The 18,209-nt window shown below is 41.3% G+C and overlaps 1 protein-coding gene across 3 annotated transcripts; it reads right to left on the bottom strand.

The window, feature by feature from the left end:
• Positions 1 to 4,726: 4,726 nt before the first annotated feature.
• Positions 4,727 to 17,699, bottom strand: SNRPD1 (small nuclear ribonucleoprotein D1 polypeptide). Of its 3 annotated transcripts, none has more exons than XM_021096167.2 (4): positions 17,584 to 17,699; positions 12,042 to 12,118; positions 8,193 to 8,384; positions 4,727 to 6,337 (listed from the first exon to the last, which is right to left on the bottom strand). In XM_021096167.2, the coding sequence occupies exons 2-4, from the start codon at positions 12,109 to 12,111 to the stop codon at positions 6,261 to 6,263; spliced, it is 339 nt and encodes a 112-aa protein (XP_020951826.1). In that variant the 5' UTR covers positions 12,112 to 12,118; positions 17,584 to 17,699; the 3' UTR covers positions 4,727 to 6,260. The 3 variants fall into 3 exon arrangements, with proteins under 3 accessions (XP_020951826.1, XP_003127902.1, XP_005653461.1); XM_003127854.6 differs by having other exon boundaries at positions 17,605 to 17,699; XM_005653404.4 differs by lacking the exon at positions 17,584 to 17,699 and adding an exon at positions 17,298 to 17,564.
• Positions 17,700 to 18,209: the final 510 nt, after the last annotated feature.

Here is an 18,209-nt window from a genome sequence, read left to right as displayed (position 1 = left end):
CATAAATAAGAACAAAATAATGCCATTTGCAGCAACATGGATGGAACTACAGACACTCTCATCCCAAGTGAAGTAAGTCAGAAAGAGAAAGACAAATACCATGTGATACCACTTATATCTGGAATCTAAGATATGGCACAGAAGAACCTTTCCAGAGAAAAGAAACTCATGGACATGGAGAACACACTTGTGGTTGCCAGGAGGGAGGGGGAGGGACTGGGAATTTGGGGTTAACAGATGCAAACTATTGCCTTTGGAATGGATAAGCAATGGGATCCTGTTGTATAGCACTGGGAACTATATCTGGTTACTTGTGATGGAGCATGGTAATGTGAGAAAAAAGAATGTATACATGTATGTATGACTGGGTCACCTTGCTGTGCAGTAGAAAATTGACAGAACACTGTAAATCAGCTATAATGGAAAAAATAAAAGTCATTATAAAAATTTTTTTAAATAAAAATAATGATAAAGAACCAAGGAAGATTAAACCTGCAAATTTAGAAGATAAAATGGATTACTCTGAAAAATATTTTTACAGATGGCCAGAAAGGCCTTGTGAACCACTTAAAGCAGAGGGTTTTGTTGGTTTCCATTCCCCTCACTCTAACTCCCAGGACCTACACCAAACCACCCCAAATCTACCTCCAGTTCTGCAGCTTCACCCTATCAGGATCATGTCAAAAGAGGCTTAACTTGATCTGGTGTTGCTGTGAGATGTGGCTCAGATCCCAAGTTGCTGTGGCTGTGGTTCAGCAGCTGCAGCTCCTATTCAACCCCTAGCCTGGGAACTTCCATATGCCCTGGGTTCAGCCCTAAAAAGACAAAAAAAAAAAAAAAAAAAAAAAAAAAAAAAAAAAAAAAAGGCTTAACTTACCAGTCCAGATGTAAACAATGAGCTGGTTATCATTCAAGCCAGAACAGATAGAAAAGAACTCCCCTCGCCCACATTTTTGCAATGGCATTATAGTGTATCTTGGTGGTTGGCAAACCATGACTTGCAAGCCAACTTGAGCCCTCAGCCCACTTATGTAAATAACGTTTTGCTGGAACACAGCTATGCCCGTTCACTTAACTATCGCCTATAACTGCTTTGAGCAGAGTGAAATAGTTAAGACAGAAGCCGAAAAGCCTAAAATACATACTACCCGGCCCTCTACAGAAAAAGTCTGGAGAACTCATTTATCTATAAATGACTTAACTGTTCTAGTTTTGGACAAAAGGGGTTGTTTTTTTTCTTTTTTTGCTTTTTAGGGCCGCATCCATGGCATATGGAGGTTTTCAGGCTAAGGGTCTGATCGAAGCTACAACTGCCAACCTACACTAGAACCACAGTAACGCCAGATCCAGGCTGCCTCTGCAACCAACACCACAGCTCACAGCAATGCCAGATCCTTAACCCACTGAGCGAGACCAGGGATCGAACCCTCAACCTCATGGTTCCTAGTTGGATTTGGATGGGAACTTCCTGTTTTCTTTTTAAATTAAGAAATGATGAGAGATTTCCCATTGTGGCTCAGTGAGTTACAAGCCCAACTAGCATCTATGAACATGCCGGTTCCATCCCTGACCTCGCTCAGTGGGTTAAGGATCTGGCAGTGCTGTAAGCTGTGGTGTAGGTCACAGATGCAGCTCAGGATCAGGTGTTGTTGTGGCAGTGACACAAGCTGGCAGCTGCAGTCTGATTCGACTCCTAGGCTGGGAACTTCCATATGCTACAGATGTAGCTGTAAAAAAAGAAAAAAAAAAAAGGTTGAGGAGTTCCTGCTGTGGATGCAATGGGATCTGTGGCATCTTTGGAAGGCTGTGACACAGGTTCCATCCTCAGCCTAGCACAGTGTGGTAAAGGATCAGATGTTACGGAAGCTGTGGCGTAGGTTGTATTGTGGCTCAGATCTCATCCCTGGCCCAGGAACTCCATATGCCTTGGGGTGGCCAAAAAAGAAAGGAAAAAAAAAAAAATAGTGAGCAGTCTGTAACCTTTTATCCCTTGGACTCTCAAATGAAATCCTGAATCAAAGGACAGAAAAAAAAATTTAAGATTCTTGACTTTTTTTTTTTTTTTGGTCTTTTTGTTCTTTTCAGGGCCACTCCCACGGCATATGGAGGTTCCCAGGCTAGGGGTCTAATTGGAGCTACAGCCACAGGCCTACCCCACAGCTCACGGCAACGCCAGATCCTTAACCACTGAGCAAGGCCAGGGATTAAACCCGAAACTTCATGGTTCCTAGTCAGATTTGTTTCCACTGCACCACGACGGGAACTCCAGATACTTGACATATCTTAAACTGCTTAGTTTCTCAATTCATATTCCCATTAACCTACTCCAAATGGTCTTCTACCCTCATAGTGATAAACACTACTAAAAAATTACTTGAGTTCCTGTCATGGCTCAGAAACAAATCCTATATATAAATTTTTAAAGGAAAATTTCAGATAAATTTTTGGCTCAGATAAATGGAGCACTACCACGTTCTTGTACAGAAAATAGTAAATGCTTCAAAATTTCTCATCAAATGTATACCTCTTATTTTGTGGATCTGGATCCACAAGAGTTTTCACATTAAATAACAACCAATATCAGACAGTTTTCTATCTAAACTCATAATAAATTCTTTTAAACAAACCCCAAAAGTCCACAATCAAAAGCTTAAGCTTTAAAAGATACCAAATTGTGCAAGATGCAGCAGTACTGAGAGCCTGTATACTTTATGGGGGAAAAAAGGGTGGGCAAGAGAAGAGTATTACAATCTAGCCTTTTTTCTATTTGTGCTGCAGTGCTTCTTTATAATGATAGTCAGGTCAAAAGGCTTTTTCTTCATACAATTTCTTTTCACATAAAAATGAAGTAATGACCTGTAGTGGAATAAACTTCTGGAATTAAAGCACGTTGATCTAAAACTGGAGTTGGGAGGAGTTCCCTGGTGGCGCAGCAGGTTAGAAATCTGGCCTTGTCACATCTGTGGCACCGGTTCAATCTCTGCCAACTTCTGCATGTCCCTGGCACAGCCAAAAACAACAAAAAACCAAACTGGAGGCGAGACAGGCCTGTAGCAGAGCACTCACAACCTGCCATACATTAATTACTTCAAACAAGATGCAGGCCTACATCTTGACAGGAAGGTGATGACTGTTTCACAGTCTAGCAGGAAGAAAACTCTCTCTCTGCCCAAGGACAGCCAAGCCAATCAGAAACTGTAATCACTCCACATGGCTTACAGGCACATGAAAAAATGCTCATCACTAATTATTAGAGAAATGCAAATAAAAACTACTTTGAGGTGCCACGACACACCAATCAGAATGGCCATCCTTAACAAATCAAATTAACAAATGCTGGAAAAGGTGTGGAGAAAAGGGTACCCTCCTTCACTGTTGATGGGAATGTCAATTGGTACAATAGCAGGAAGGTACCACAGAAAACTAAATGTAGAACTACCATATGACCCAGCAATCCCACTCCTGAGTATATATCCAAACAAAACGTTCCTTGAAAAAGACACATGCATGCGCATGTTCACTGCAGCACTATTCACAAATGGCCAAGACATGAAAACAAACTAAATGTCCATCGACAGATGAATGGGTTAACAAGATGTGGTATATATATACACAATGGAATAGTACTCAGCTATTAAAAAAACACAAAATAATGCCATTTGTAAGCCTCATGGTTGGAACAAGACTCTCATACTAAGTCAGAAAGAGAAAGAAAAAAACTCCATATCGCTTATATGTGGAATCTAAAATATGGCAGAAATGAAGCTATCTATAGGGAAAAAACCCAAAAACTCATGGACATGGAGAACAGCCTTGTGGTTGCCAAAGGGGAGAGGAAGGAAGTGGGATGGAATGAGAGTTTGGGGTTAGTAGATGCAAACTACTACACTTAGAATGGACCAACAATGAGGTCCTGTTGCATAACTCAGGGAACTATATCCAATAACTTGTGATAGAACATGATAGAATATGAGAAAAAGAATGTATATATGTATGACTGGGTCATTTTGCTATACAGCAGAAATTGACAGAACACTGTAAATCTACTTAAAAAAAAAGGAAAGAAAGAAACTAATGACTCAACCAATGAGAAACCTTTTCCTGCAATAGACTCTGGATATTAGAGCCTTTCCCAAGGTCTGCCACCCCCATGCTCTATAAAAAGCAAGCTCCATTCCTGGTTCTCTGGATTTGCTTATGGTTTGCCATAGCTTGCCTGTTCCAAATTCCAACTCCTCTGATTATTCTCAAATAAACTCATTTTTGCTAGTACAGCAGCTGGCTACCGTATTATTTAATCTAGTACCTACTAGGGTTTAGCCTTACATTTAAACAGTATTATTAGACTGGTTTCACACTATAAATATCTACATGTTAAAATTCACAAGATAGGAGTTCCCGTCGTGGCGCAGTGGTTAACGAATCTGACTAGGAACCATGAGGTTGCGGGTTCGGTCCCTGCCCTTGCTCAGTGGGTTAACGATCCGGCGTTGCCGTGAGCTGTGGTGTAGGTTGCAGACGCAGCTCGGATCCTGCGTTGCTGTGGCTCTGGCGTAGGCCAGTGGCTACGGCTCTGATTCGACCCCTAGCCTGGGAACCTCCATATGCCAAGGGAGCGGCCCAAGAAATAGCAAAAAAAAAAAAAAAAAAAAAAAATTCACAAGATAAAAGTTAAAAATCCTGTTACACTGGCATTTAGCTTAAAATGAAAATGAGCTTCCACTGCTTTTAAAAGACAATAGGAAGTATTTTTATTATCGAGTATTCACAAAGTACAACTATGTATAAATGTATATCTAACTCCTATAAGCTCCATGAGGGCTCCAGTCAACTTCTTTATTCACTACTTATACTTTTCTGTTTGTGCCCTTCAAATCTCTCCACATTGATGCATCACTGGGTTCCCTTGCCTTCTGCTTACGTTCAATAGGAGAACAGAACATGGAAAAGAATGACACACACATTAATACACACCACACACAAATGTTCTTCTTATCTCTCAATTTACATACCTTCCATACAACACCTAAACTTCCTTTTCATTTATTATATTACTCTTTTCCTTTTAGGGCTGCAGCTGCAGCATGTGGAAGTTCCCAGATCAGGAGCTGAATCAGAGCTGCAGCTGTGGGCCTACACCACAGCCACACTGGATCCAAGCCACATTTGCGGCCTATGCTGCAGCTTGCAGCAGCACCAGATCTTTAACCTACTGAGCAAGGCCAGGGACCAAACCCACATCAAGGACACTATATCAGGTTAATTCATTGAGCCACAATGGGAATTCCCTAAACTTCCTTTTTAGATAAGACTCTCCAGAAAATTTTCTTCTCATTAAACAAACCCACATAAATGATTAAATGAAAATACAGATTTAGTTCACCCTAACCCTGTTAGGTTTTTCTCTCTTTAATATATAAACAAGTGGTAGTTAGCTTTATAAGAAACTATACACTATTTTTCTCTAAATTTAACTAATTAAAACAAATTTTTAAAAATCCTTATTAATGATTGGAAAGAATCCAGTTTTGCTATCAAATAAGTAGGTCTTTTTCCTTCTGTTCTTAAAGGACTACTTGTAAAAATATTTGATAACGAAGCCAATGACAGGTACATTCCAAATTAAGATGTCACAACATTGCTCACAACAAATAATCTAGGGAACATTATTTACAGTTTCAACTCAAGAGAATGCAAAACTACATTCTGTTGAGCACCCATTTAAAAAAATGAAACAAAACCAAAAAAATCATTAACAATGACAACAAAATCAATGACTCCTGAATTTTAAGACGATCATTTTTTTTTACTAAGAACCTAAGTTTCAATGAAACAAAACTCAGGAAAGGAGAATCAATTTTAAACCTCATTCCATAGGACTTTAGTTTCTGAAGTGCCAAAAAGAACTTACTCCACTTGTAGGAAGATTCCACAGAATGGAGTCAAGGTAAAACAATAAAGCACATAATCAGAGAATGTGAAATAAAAAAATGTATATTCTATATATATTCATAAAAGAAACATTTTAGTTTGAAAAATTAAAAGTCTGATCAAAGAATGGAATTATCTTGGGACTGCCTCACAGTAATGCTTAGCTCTTACTGTGTTAATATCATGAATATACATGAACTATTCAAACAATTTGATATAGTCAATAGACAACTCTGTCCTGCATTTATGTTTATTAAAAACTGACAGAAACAAACAAAAGCTGTACAAAAAAGTCTGACCACCCTTTGAAACAGTAATCTTGAGAGACATTATCGCCTAGGACCGCCTCTTCCTCTGCCTCGGCCACGTCCTCTTCCTCTGCCTCGGCCTCGGCCTCTTCCCGCAACTGAGGGAAAATAAAAGCAAAGATAAATTCTCTTCTGTGCTGATGTCGCCTGGTCACCACAAACAGCACACACAATAAAGAAAACTTTAACTCAGAATCACCCTTTCTAACACATTATCATGCAGAACCAAGGGCCACTAGCCTACTAAAACTGTAATATTTGTTTCATTTGATTTTATTTACTAAGAAAATTGTCAAGTTTAAAATTTCTTTCTTTTTTTTTTTGCTTTTTAGGGCCGCACATGGAGGTTCCCAGGCTAAGGGTCAAATCAGAGCAGTAGCCACAGGCCTACACAATGCAGGATCCGAGTCTTGTCTGCAACCTACACCATAGCTCACAGCAATGCCGGATCCATGACCCAGTGAGTGAGGCCAGGGATGGAACCCAAAAACTCATGGTTCCTAGTCGGATATGTTTCTGTTGCACCACGACGGCAAACCCTTAAAATTTTTTTTTATATTATGCCTCAAATTCACCACAAATGAAATACAGATGATTTGAATCTTCACATAAGATGAAAGAGGTATCATCTCAATGGACCGGAACAGGAACACAATGAGCCAGATTTTTTTGTTACTGAATAGATTCCAAGCAAGCTGGTCCAAAATCAAGAAGGTTTAAAATATAGTACATCAAGTAACAACTTCATGACTTTTCAAAATCTTAAGTCATCTGATCCAATCATAACCAAATACTTTAATCCAATAACAATATTCCTATCACCTGGTCATCCTAAGGGCTACCTGAATATCAATGACAGAAAACTCACCTCCCAAATGAACTTTTCATTTTCAGACATCTATGAATATTTTAAAAATCCTGACATTTCTACTCATTCTTCCTAGTCTTACCATTCAAAGCAATAACATAAGTCAAAGACTTCTCTTAAAACAAGGAACTTAACCACACTTATCTCCAATTCCCTCTGAAATACTACTCATGATAAAATGGTAAACACCGGAGTTCCTGTTGTGGCTCAGCAGTTAACAAACCTGACTAGCATCCATGAGGACGCAGGTTTGATCCCTGACCTCGCTCAGTGGGTTAAGGATCCAGCGTTGCCGTGAGCTGTGGTGTAGGTTGCAGACACAGCTCCGATCGTGCATTGCTGCAGCTGTGGCATAGGTTGGCAGCTGTAGCTCCAATTCTACCCCTAGCCTGGGAACCTCCATGTGCCAAGGGTGTGGCCTTAAAAAGACCAAAAAAAAAAAAAAAAAAAAAGTAAATACCCACAAGGAAAAAAAAACCCAAAACAGTGACTGAAAGATATTGAAGCAGAAAGATTTCAGATTTGAAAATACTTGCAATGTGGATCAGAGCAAAAGTCAGAACACTGGGGATCAAGTGTTTTTTAGGCCATGCACAAAGGGACAGGAAGTAAGAACAATGCATCAGTCTTTTAAATAGCAAGACCAGGGGAGTGTGCATTGTGGCGCAGTAGAAACAAATCCAACTAGGAACCATGAGGTTGCCGGTTCGATTCTCTGGCCTTGCTCAGCAGGTTAAGGATCTGGCATTGCCATGAGCTATGGTGTAGGTCTCAGATGAGGCTCGGATCTGGTGTTGCTGTGGCTGTGGAGTAGGCCGGCAGCTGTAGCTCCAATTAGACCCCTAGCCTGGGAACCTCCATATGTCGCGAGTGCGGCCCTAAAAAGACAAAAACTAAAAAAAAAAAAAAAAAAAGGAATAGCAACACCAGGAACTATAAAACACTATAGGTACTTTCAGCAAGTACAGGCAATTAAAACCAACCAAACAACCTGTGTTGTCTGCAAATATAAACATGTTTTGTGAATAGTGTATTAGGGTACAAACACACCATATACAAAAATGTTCGTAATCCTTTAAACTTACCAGCTTCCCTCTTCTTAGATTTCACCTTCGGTTCAACATCCACAAGTAGTGTATCCAGAGGTAAACTGTCCGGCAGAATAAAATATCGAATGTTATTGCCTCGAATACTCAGTGTTTCCAGCTGTACTGGTTCTCTGTTCTTCAGGGTCATTTTCACAGCTTTAAGATGTGTATTCATGCTGACATCTACACCTAGAGAGAAAAAAGGGCAATTATTAGTATAATGAAGGCAATCACTTAATCTACCAAGCCAAAGGAATTTCCCTTGTGGTATAGCAGGTTAAGGATCCAGTGGTGCCACAGCTGCAGTGTAGGCTGCAAGTGCAGCTCAGGTTCAATCCCTGGCCCAGGAACTTCCGCATGCTGGAGCCTTGGCCAAAAAAATACACTATCAAGCTTCAATCAGTAGCCTGTTACAGAAGAGTACTGGTTCTGCTACAGCGCAAGTTTCTATGATACAATAATAGTACAATTAGTACAATTGAGTACAACTGGTAATGATGACAGTATAAATCAGAAATCTTTCCTTCACTAGATTTTCCCTAACTTGTTGTTTTGCACTTATGTGTGCTTACAGCTAGCCATGAAGAAACCCAGACCGGTACACATGCCTTATTCTGACAATCCCTATGTATCCTCCTCCCATATCAGCATAGGCAATGCTTACTGTGTGGTTCTCTGTCTCCTTAACTTCCTTACACCCCATTCCACCAAGCTGTCTTCATTTCTGTTTAAGACAGCCCTAGGGAGTTCCCGCTGTGGCTCAGCGGAAACAAACCTGACTAGTATCCGTGAGGATTTGAGTTCAATCTCTGGCCCCACTCAGTGGGTTAAGGATCTGGTGTTGTTGTGAGCTGTGCCGCAGTTCACAAATGCAACTGGGGTCTGGCATTGCTGTGGCTGTGGCTCTCAGCTGTAGCTCTGATTAGACCCCTAGCCTGGAAACTTCCATATGCCTCAGGTTTGGCCCTAAAAAGGAAAAAAAAACACCCTATTAAGTACTGTGCTATCTGTCCTTATTAGCAGGAAAGTGACATGTCTTGTGTCTTTTAAACTGTGCTTTAAAATAAAGGATTCAGAGTTCCCATTGTGGTTCAGTGGTTAACAAACACGACTAGGAACCAAGAGATTGTGGGTTTGATCCCTGGCCTCACTCAGTGGGTTAAGAATCTGGCGGTGCCGTGAGCTGTGGTGTATGTCGCAGATGTGGATCGGATCCTGAGCTGCTGTGGCTGTGGCGTAGGCTGGTGGCTACAGCTCCAATTAGACCCCTAGCCTGGGAACCTCCATATGCTGTGTGGCCCTAGAAAAGGCAAAAAAAGACAAAAAAGAAACCCCAAAAACCCACAAAGGATGCTATTGTTTTAATACTTTGATTACTAAGTAGCACACGTTTTGAGTGGTCTGCCTCAAACAGTTTTTCCCTTTAAGCCATTATTTTTAGTATGAGATTTTACAAAATGAAAGCAATTGTTTTCTAGGATGAATATATGGCATTAGAGTAGGAATACTTGATTATTGGAGCCTTTATCAGCATGTTTCAATAAATGGGATAACTAAAGATCTAATTAATTTCTGTCCCTAGAAAGGCCAGAAAATATGAACCCTCCCAACATCCACCTCAAATTTACTGAACTTACTACTACAAATCCTCTGTCCTCTTCTTTCCCAAAATGGATATACTTTTTTAAAAATGGCCACACCCTCGGAGTTCTGGTTGTGACTCAGCAGAAACGTATCTGACTAGTATTCAGGAGGACACAAGTTCAATCCCTGGCTTTGCTCAGTGGGTTAAGGATCCAGTGCTGCTGTGGCTGTGGTGTAGGCCAGTGGCTACAGCTCCGATTCAACCCCTAGCCTGGGAGCCTCCATATGCCATGGGTGAGGCACCCACAGCAACACCAGATCCCGTGCCAGGCTGAGGATCAAACCTGTGCCTCTGTAGTGACTCAAACCACTGGACCTGGGTTCTTAACCCACTGTGCCACAGTGGAGACTCCTTTAATTTTTATTCCCCTAATTAATATACCTTTTCTTTTTGGTCTTTTTAGGGCAGCACCTGTGGCATATGGAGGTTCCCAAACTAGGGGTCAAATCAGAGCTGTAGGCCAACTACAGCCACAGCCACATGGGATTAGAGCCAGATCTGCAACCTACACCACAGCAATGCCGGATCCTTAACCCACTGAGCAAGGCCAGGGACTGATCCTGCATCCTCATGGGTATCAGTCAGATTTGTTTCTGCTGAGCCACTATGGGAACTCCCAAATTAATATACTTTTGATAAAGTCCACCTCATTGGGGGTACTTGATACAATAAGGAGAGGGAAAACAATAAGATTTATGAGCCTCTTTCTGGGTTCCAGGAACTGCACACTAATGCATTTTAGTTTCATCCTCCATGTTCCTATGGTAGACAGTATGATTACCCCTATTAGGAGGACTAAAATACACATTCATATAGAATACAGAAATTTGTAACTGAAGTTGACAGTGGGGAAGGGAATTGGATTTTTACTAGGCTTTGCTCCCCAATTTAGTGAAATTTTCTTCCTGGGACATGATTTATTAAGTTTTTACCGTATGTAAGGCAAACTTTGCATTGCATTGTTTTTGTGCCTTTTTCCCATCACTAGATTTTCCTAAAAAGCAGGAAGAACACTGCTTCTCTCATGCTGTATAGCAGAGAGCTCAAAAGACAGCATTATGGAATTTTAACAGGACAGAAATTACATTCCCCCAAATTTGATCAGAATGTATGAAAATCTTACACTAGACTGATTTCCTTTCATGGCACCTGGTGTTGCAAAGTTCTAGGAAACCCACACGTATCAGTTTAATACTATGTATATCTCTTCTTTACTCAGATGCTGAATCTACATGTTAAAGAATTACTTAAAGCTGTAAATGAAGATTCACAGTGGCTTTAAATAGAAAACTAGAAGTTCCCGTTATGCTGCAGAGGAAATGAATCTGACTAGGAACCATGAGGTTGCAGGTACAATCCCTAGCCTCACTCAGTGGGTTAAGGATCTGGCGTTGCCATGAGCTGTGGTGTAGGTCGAAGATGCGGCTCAAATCCTGTGTCGCTGTGGCTCTGGCTTATGCAGGTGGCTACAGCTCCGATTAGTCCCCTAGCCTGGGACCCTGCATATGGCGCAGGTGCAGCCCTAAAAAGACACACACTCACACACAGAGAAACTACATATCATGAATATAGTACCATCAAAGCAGAGAAAAAAGCATAAGAAAAAAGAGGAGTTCTCTTGTGGTGCAGTGGGTTAAGGATCTGACCCTCTCACTGTGATGGCTTGGGTCACTGCTGCGGCACAGGTTTGATCCCTGGCCCAGGAACTTTCACGTTACTTGGGCATAGCCAAAAAGAAAAAAAAGGAAAAGAAAGAAAGAAAGAAAATACTCTAAAATGTTATACAACAGTGTTGTCTTAGGTAAAATTATGGTTCGCTTACCACCCTCTCCCCATTTCCCACATACTTTCTACCCAAGATAATCAGGCATGGAAACCCCATTCTCTATCTTCAAGAACCTTAAAATCTAACAGGGGACGCAAAATTCTAGAAAAGTAATACGTACACTGGAAGATAACAATATTCCAGGGGACATGTATAGGCAAAAGTGGAAAAAGCATAAAGGAGGAAAACAGCAGTCAAACATAGAACCCGAGGAATCCAGTTTGATCTTAGCACTAGAACTTAAGGTGAGATTTAAGTAATAAGGTCAATGAAATAATCCAGACAAAAGGAATTATATTTGTACTACATAACATTCATTAACCAAAGAATTCTGGCCTGCATGTGAAAGAATTGTAACACATTCCAACATCCATACCTGTGATTGTTCCATGGACCTGTGTTCCATTCTTTAATTCAATGGTTACAGTTTCATGACTCAATTTCATCAAAAATCTATAAAGACAGTAGGAATGAAATAATAAAATTTTCACTTTTAACACTTTAAAACATATGTCATATGGTGAAACTTCTAGATGCTGAAAATCTGCTATAAATACTACCTGCATCAATTCCTATTAATAACATGCATAACAATTTGAGCTTTCCTTGATTAATACCCTTTAACAGAAAGTCTCCTGGACACTTCTGATTCCCTAAGCTATCAAACTTCTTAACCTCCAATCCATGCATATAGATTTTGAAGTCACTATAAGCTGCAAAATTGAAATCAAGAAGTTATATCGATAAAGGTGGTCAAAAAGCACAGGCTTCCAGGAATATGTAAAACTGGGGATGTAATGTGCAACACGATGGCTATGGTTAACACTGCTGTGTGGTATATCTGAAAACTGCTAAGAGACTAGATCCTGAAAGTTTTCATCATGAGGAAAAAACACATTTTTCTTTTGTGTACATGAGTTGATGGCATCATGTGCACAAACTTACTATGATGGACTCACTGTGATAATGTGATAATCATTTCACAACATATGTAAGTCATGCTGTATACCTTAAACTTACATAGTGTTGTATGTCAATTATATCTCAATGAAACTGAAAAAAAAAAAAAAAAGATAAAATTATAATTAGTATTGGAGTCCCCACTGTGGCACAATGGGATAGGTGGCATCACTGGAGTGGGATGAAGGTTCAATTCCAGCCTGGCACAGTGGGTTAAGGATCTGAATTGCTGCAACTGCAGCTCAGATCTGATCCCTGGACTGGAAACTCCATATGCTGTGGAGTGTCCAAAAAAGAAAAAAAAAAAAAATCCAATTTATAATTATACTTGTTTTACATGTATAAAGTAAATCTTGTTTTATTTTATTTTATTATTATTATTTATTTTTTGTCTTTTTGCTATTTCTTGGGCCGCTCCCGCGGCATATGGAGGTTCCCAGGCTAGGGGTCAAATCGGAGCTATAGCCAATGGCCTATGCCATAACCACAGCAATGCGGGATCTGAGCCGTTTCTGCGACCTACACCACAGCTCACGGCAACAGCAGATCCTTAACCCACTGAACAAGGCCAGGGACTGAACCTGCATCCTTATGGATGCTAGTCAGATTCGTTTCTGCTGAGCCACGATGGGAACTCATTTAGCAGTTTTTATGACATTTATACAAATCTTCAACAAATTCATTTATGCAAACCCTCACCAACACTAACTGTGGTGGCCTAGTGATTAAGAATCCGGCATTGTCACTGCTGTGGTGCAGGGTTGATCCCTAGTTCAGAACTTCCACATGCCACAGGGGCAGCAAAGAAGGGGAGGAAAAAAAAAAAAAACCCACCATCTATGAGTAAAAAGTACGAATTACTGATAAAGGCCATGATGTGGAAGAATCTCAAAAATATGCTGAGGGAGTTCCCTTGTGGTGCAGTGGGTTAAGGATTCAGCACTGCCACTGCAGCTGCTTGGGTTGCTGCTGTGGCAAGGGTTCCCTCCCTGGCCCAAGAACTTCCACATGCCACAGGTGCAGCAAAGGAAAAAAAAAAAAAAAAGCGCAAAGTGAAAGAAACTTTACACAAAAAGAATGCATACAAGATCCCATATATATGGAATTCCAGTGTAAGCAAAACTAAGCTATGTTGGAAGAATCTGGTTCCCTTTAGGGGTATGGGACCAGAACTTGACTACAAAGAGCTTGAAGAAAGTGAGGTTTGGGAAAGTTCAATATCTAGATAAGGGTTTGGGTTACACAGGTGTATATATTTTTCTAATTCAGGAAATGTACACTGAATTTCATCATGTGAAATGTAAAAACCATGGGTGGGGAAAAGGGAGCCTGAATAGGTTAGAGTTGTAGGGAGGGTATATTGAGGGCAGGAGAAACAGACAGAGTTATCTGAGTGCAGAAACTAAACAGATTCTAATTATTTTCTTTCTTTTTTGGCCACCCCCATGGCATATGGTAGGTTCCCAGGCCAGGGATGGATTCCAAGCCGAAGCTGCAACCTATGCAGCAGCAGCATGTGGAAGTTCTCAGGCTAGGGGTCAAATCGGAGCTGTAGCCAATGGCCTATGCCACAACCACAGCAATGCAGAATCTGAGCCGCATCTGCAACCTACACCACAGCTCACTGCAACACTGGATTCTTTTTACCCACTGCACTGCTCAGGGGATCAAACCTGTGCCTCAGCAGAGACCTCGGGCCACCTCAGAGACAACACAGGAGGTGTTGACCCTATGTGCTACAGTGGGAACTCCTAAATTATTTTCTGATGAATCCTTCACTATCTGAATTTTTTCTACTCACTGAAATTTAGATATTCAGGTAATACTCAGATAATAGGACAAAATGGTATCCTTCAGTATCCAAAGCCACATTATTTAAAAATTCAAAAATCAGGAGTTCTTGTCATGGCCCAGTGGTAACAAATCCAACTAGTATCTACTACAGGTTCAATCCCTGGCCTCATTCAGTGGGTTAAGGATCCAGCGTTGCCGTATAGATCACAGACAAAGCTTGGATTCCAGTCGCTGTGGCTGGAATTCAGATACGTCCCATAGCCTGGGAACTTCCGTATGTCATGGATGCAGTCCTAAAAAGACCAAAAAAAAATTTTTTTAATATAAATAAAAAACAAAAATTAAAAAATCAAGATAACAGGATAGTGAGATACTTTATTAAACAGGTTAAAAACACCAAAACCTGGCAATTTATCACATTATCAGGATTACTGAGAGAGCTAAGTCAAGGAGTTCCCCTCACGGCTTAGCGGTTAGTGAACCCAACTAGCATCGCTGGCCTTGCTGTAGGTTAAGGATCTGGCGTTGCCATGAGCTGTGGTATAGGTCACAGACGCAGCTCAGATCCTATGTTGCTGTGGCTGTGGAACAGGCCATTGGCTATAGCTCAGACTGGATCCCTAGCAAACTAGTTATACAAAACCCATTTTCCCAGTGCAAAATACATTCTCCAATTATTAGGAATTTTGCTTCTATAGTCTAAGACACAGAATAGGATTCAGTACAGCATTAATATTTATAGGAGGAGTTCCTGTCGTGGTGCAGTGGTTAACGAACACGACTAGGAACCATGAGGTTTCGGGTTCAATCTCTGGCCTCACTCAGTGGATTAAGGATCTGGTGTTGCCATAAGCTGTGGTGTAGATCACAGATGCGGCTTGGATCCCAAGTTGCTGTGGCTCTGTCGTAGGCCGGTGGCTACATCTATGATTAGACTTGGGAACCTCCATATGCCGAAGGTGCGGCCCCAGAAAAGACCAAAAAAAAAAAAAAAAAAAAAAAATTTTATAGGAAAATTCTGTCACAACATGGACTATCGTTAAGTGGGACAAAAGACTCCAAAGAGTATTATCTATACTAAGACTCTGACTGGCAAGTATTCAGACATTAAGAAAATAAACTTTAGGAGTTCCTGTCGGGATACAGCTACAATGAATCCGACTAGGAACCATGAGGTTGTAGGTTCAATCCCTGGCCTCGATCAGTGTGTTAAGGATCTGGCGTTGCCATGAGCTGTGGTGTGGACTGCAGACATGGCTGGATCTGGCGTTGCTGTGGCTGTGGCGTAGGCTGGCATCTGTTGCTCTGATTAGACCCCTAACCTGGGAACTTCCATATGCCGTGGATGTGACCCTAAAAAAAAGAAAAAAAAATAAACTTTAAGTTCTGAGATGTTTACCTTCAAAGTTATACCTCAAATAAAATGGACAAAGTCTTTCAGTTATAAGTAAGAACTAGAAATGTAATATGCAATATGATAAATGTAATCAATACTGCTGTATGTTATATATTAAAGTTGTTGAGAGTAAATCATGAGTTCTCATCAGAAGAAAAAAAATTTTTTTGTCTATTTCTTTAATTTTATATCTACATGAGATGATGGATGTTCACTACACTCTTTATGATGTACGTAAATCAAATCATTATGCTGTGGGAGTTCCCTCGTGGTGCAGCTGGTCAATAAAGAAAGAATCCAGTGTTGTCATTGCAGCCTTGGGTTGCTGCTATGGCACAGGTTCGATACCTGGCCTGGGAACTTCCACATGCCTTTGGCACGGCCAAAAAAAATCATTATGTTATATACCTTAAAGTTACACAATGCTGAAAGCCAGTTACATCTCAATAAAACTGGAAGGGAAAAAAATAGACAAAAAGTCAATCTTAAATGCCTTCTCTACAAACACCAGCCTGAATATGACAATGAGGATTCTTTATGTTATCTCAAACTATCTTCTTGTCTATCTTCTCTGCAAAACGAACGCTACTACAACATAGGACTCTTTAAGGGGGGGGTGGGCTACTGCTGTAGCACAACTGGGATTCTTGGCGTCTCTGGAGCACTGGGATGCAGGTTCGATCCCCAGTTCAATCCCCACCGGCACAGTCCAGCATTGCTGCAGTTGCCGAGTAGGTTGCAAATGCAGCTAGGATGTGTTCCCTGGTCCAAGAACTCCATGTGCTTAACTATTTGGTCGACATTGACAATTCTTGACTCAACAGACAATAAACTAGTTAAGCTAGTTTATAACTGCCGGCTGAGTTGTAAAAGCCTCTGCTTCTATGTTCCAGGCTCTCAGCCTCAAGGAGAAACATCAGAACTCAATCTATTTGCAGGTAGTTTTTGTGATGAATTAGCTCAACCAGTAAACGAGTCTTCAGCAGGCTCAACTAATCGACCAAATTTAAATACAGAAATAAACAGAATAAATCTCGATTATCTGTGTAATCAGCCAAAAAGTACGGAAGAGTGATTCTACCCCATATTGAGAGGTTTTTTCCTAAATCAAAGGGCTATTTTAAAGGGAAATGTAAGTTGAATAATCTTAAGGCTAGGGAATAACAACAAGAGGGAAAAAAAACACTATTAAAAAAAAAAAAAACCTCAGGAAATCAGAAGTCCATCCCTGATCCCTGATTTAAAATACTTCGGAATTGGATTTCATTATCTCCAGATAAACCCCTGCAGCTTCTAAGTACTCTTTTAAGTGTGACGGTAGTTTCATTAAAAAATATGCATTAATTTAAACTACTTGTGCAGGATGTACAATTTTTATGTCTCCCACGTTCTCAGGAAGCGTGGACCTAGTTAAATTTGCCGGTTCCTGAGTGCTGAGACGAGCCAGAAACGTTCTAACAGAAACGGAAGTCTGTAACTCACCGAAAGTAAGAGCTTGTAAGCCTGGCTCTGTACTTTTAAGGCCTCTAAGACACCTGATGGGAAAACACCGCCCGGCCTTCAACCTCTCGGAAGACCCGCAGATCCCTGGGCGACCCAGTCTGAAGCCTGGTCGAGTGCCCGCGGCGACGCGACCAAGATGGGGCGGGAGCGGCGGGCGCCGAAGGCCGTTAGCAGGCCGCGCGCGCACGCGGCTTTCGCGCCTCCTGCATCTCGGGCAGCTCAACCCCCCCGCTCCCGGTCCAGGACATCCCCTCATAGTACCCACCCTGCTCGGTCACCTCCTCACCTCACGAGCTTCATCCTCTCGGTCCGATAGTACACAAAACCCCACCGCAGAGGCCGACCCGCAGGGAGAATGAATGACCGGAAACGCTTACTCCCGGGGATCGACGTAAAGAGCGCGCGGATCCCTGCGCACTCACGGCGGAAACGCCGAGGCTGCGCTTGGGCCACTCTCCCTTCCGGCCGCGAGTAGCGCCAGTGCGGCCTCTGGCGGCAGGAGGTGTGCCTTGCAACTGTTAAGGGCGTTTAGGGCCGATCCAGGAGGAAACTTCCTGTAAGAGAGAGTATTTCAGGAAATTAAATCCTATTAGCGAGCATAACAAGGCTCCGGGTATTATGTAGCACCAAATTTTCTCGTGAATGAAAGGAAATAATTGGAGAATCCCAAAGGATTATGCTCCACCACCAGGTATCTCAGCGTTACTTAATGTGCCTGAAGAAAATCATACAATTTAACTGATTATTTTCACTTTAAATTCTGGTCACAAACCTCAAAAGTGTCCCTTGCACTGCCCAGAGATCGTTATGCTTCTCTAATAAGCTCACAAAGTATTTCATACCTTCTTTCTTCTCTTTATCTCAAACCTTTTACAGTTCTTCTCCCAAATC

Source organism: Sus scrofa, chromosome 6 (genome assembly GCF_054392235.1).
Source record: "Sus scrofa isolate SSC_HxYL_T2T_F1_AM1 chromosome 6, Sscrofa_HxYL_maternal_Yorkshire_Landrace_v2.0, whole genome shotgun sequence".
Lineage (NCBI taxonomy): Eukaryota > Metazoa > Chordata > Mammalia > Artiodactyla > Suidae > Sus > Sus scrofa.
The sequence above is the reverse complement of the archived record's forward strand: the minus strand, read 5'-3'. Positions and strand labels throughout refer to the sequence as shown.

Excerpts from the sequence above, each read along its gene's own strand:
- SNRPD1 (XM_003127854.6), bottom strand. Across the intron at positions 8,385-12,041 it reads GGTCCATGGAACAATCACAG|GTGTAGATGTCAGCATGAAT; the intron begins GTATGGATGTTG and ends TTTTCTCTCTAG. Across the intron at positions 6,338-8,192 it reads ATCTAAGAAGAGGGAAGCTG|TTGCGGGAAGAGGCCGAGGC; the intron begins GTAAGTTTAAAG and ends ATTTTCCCTCAG.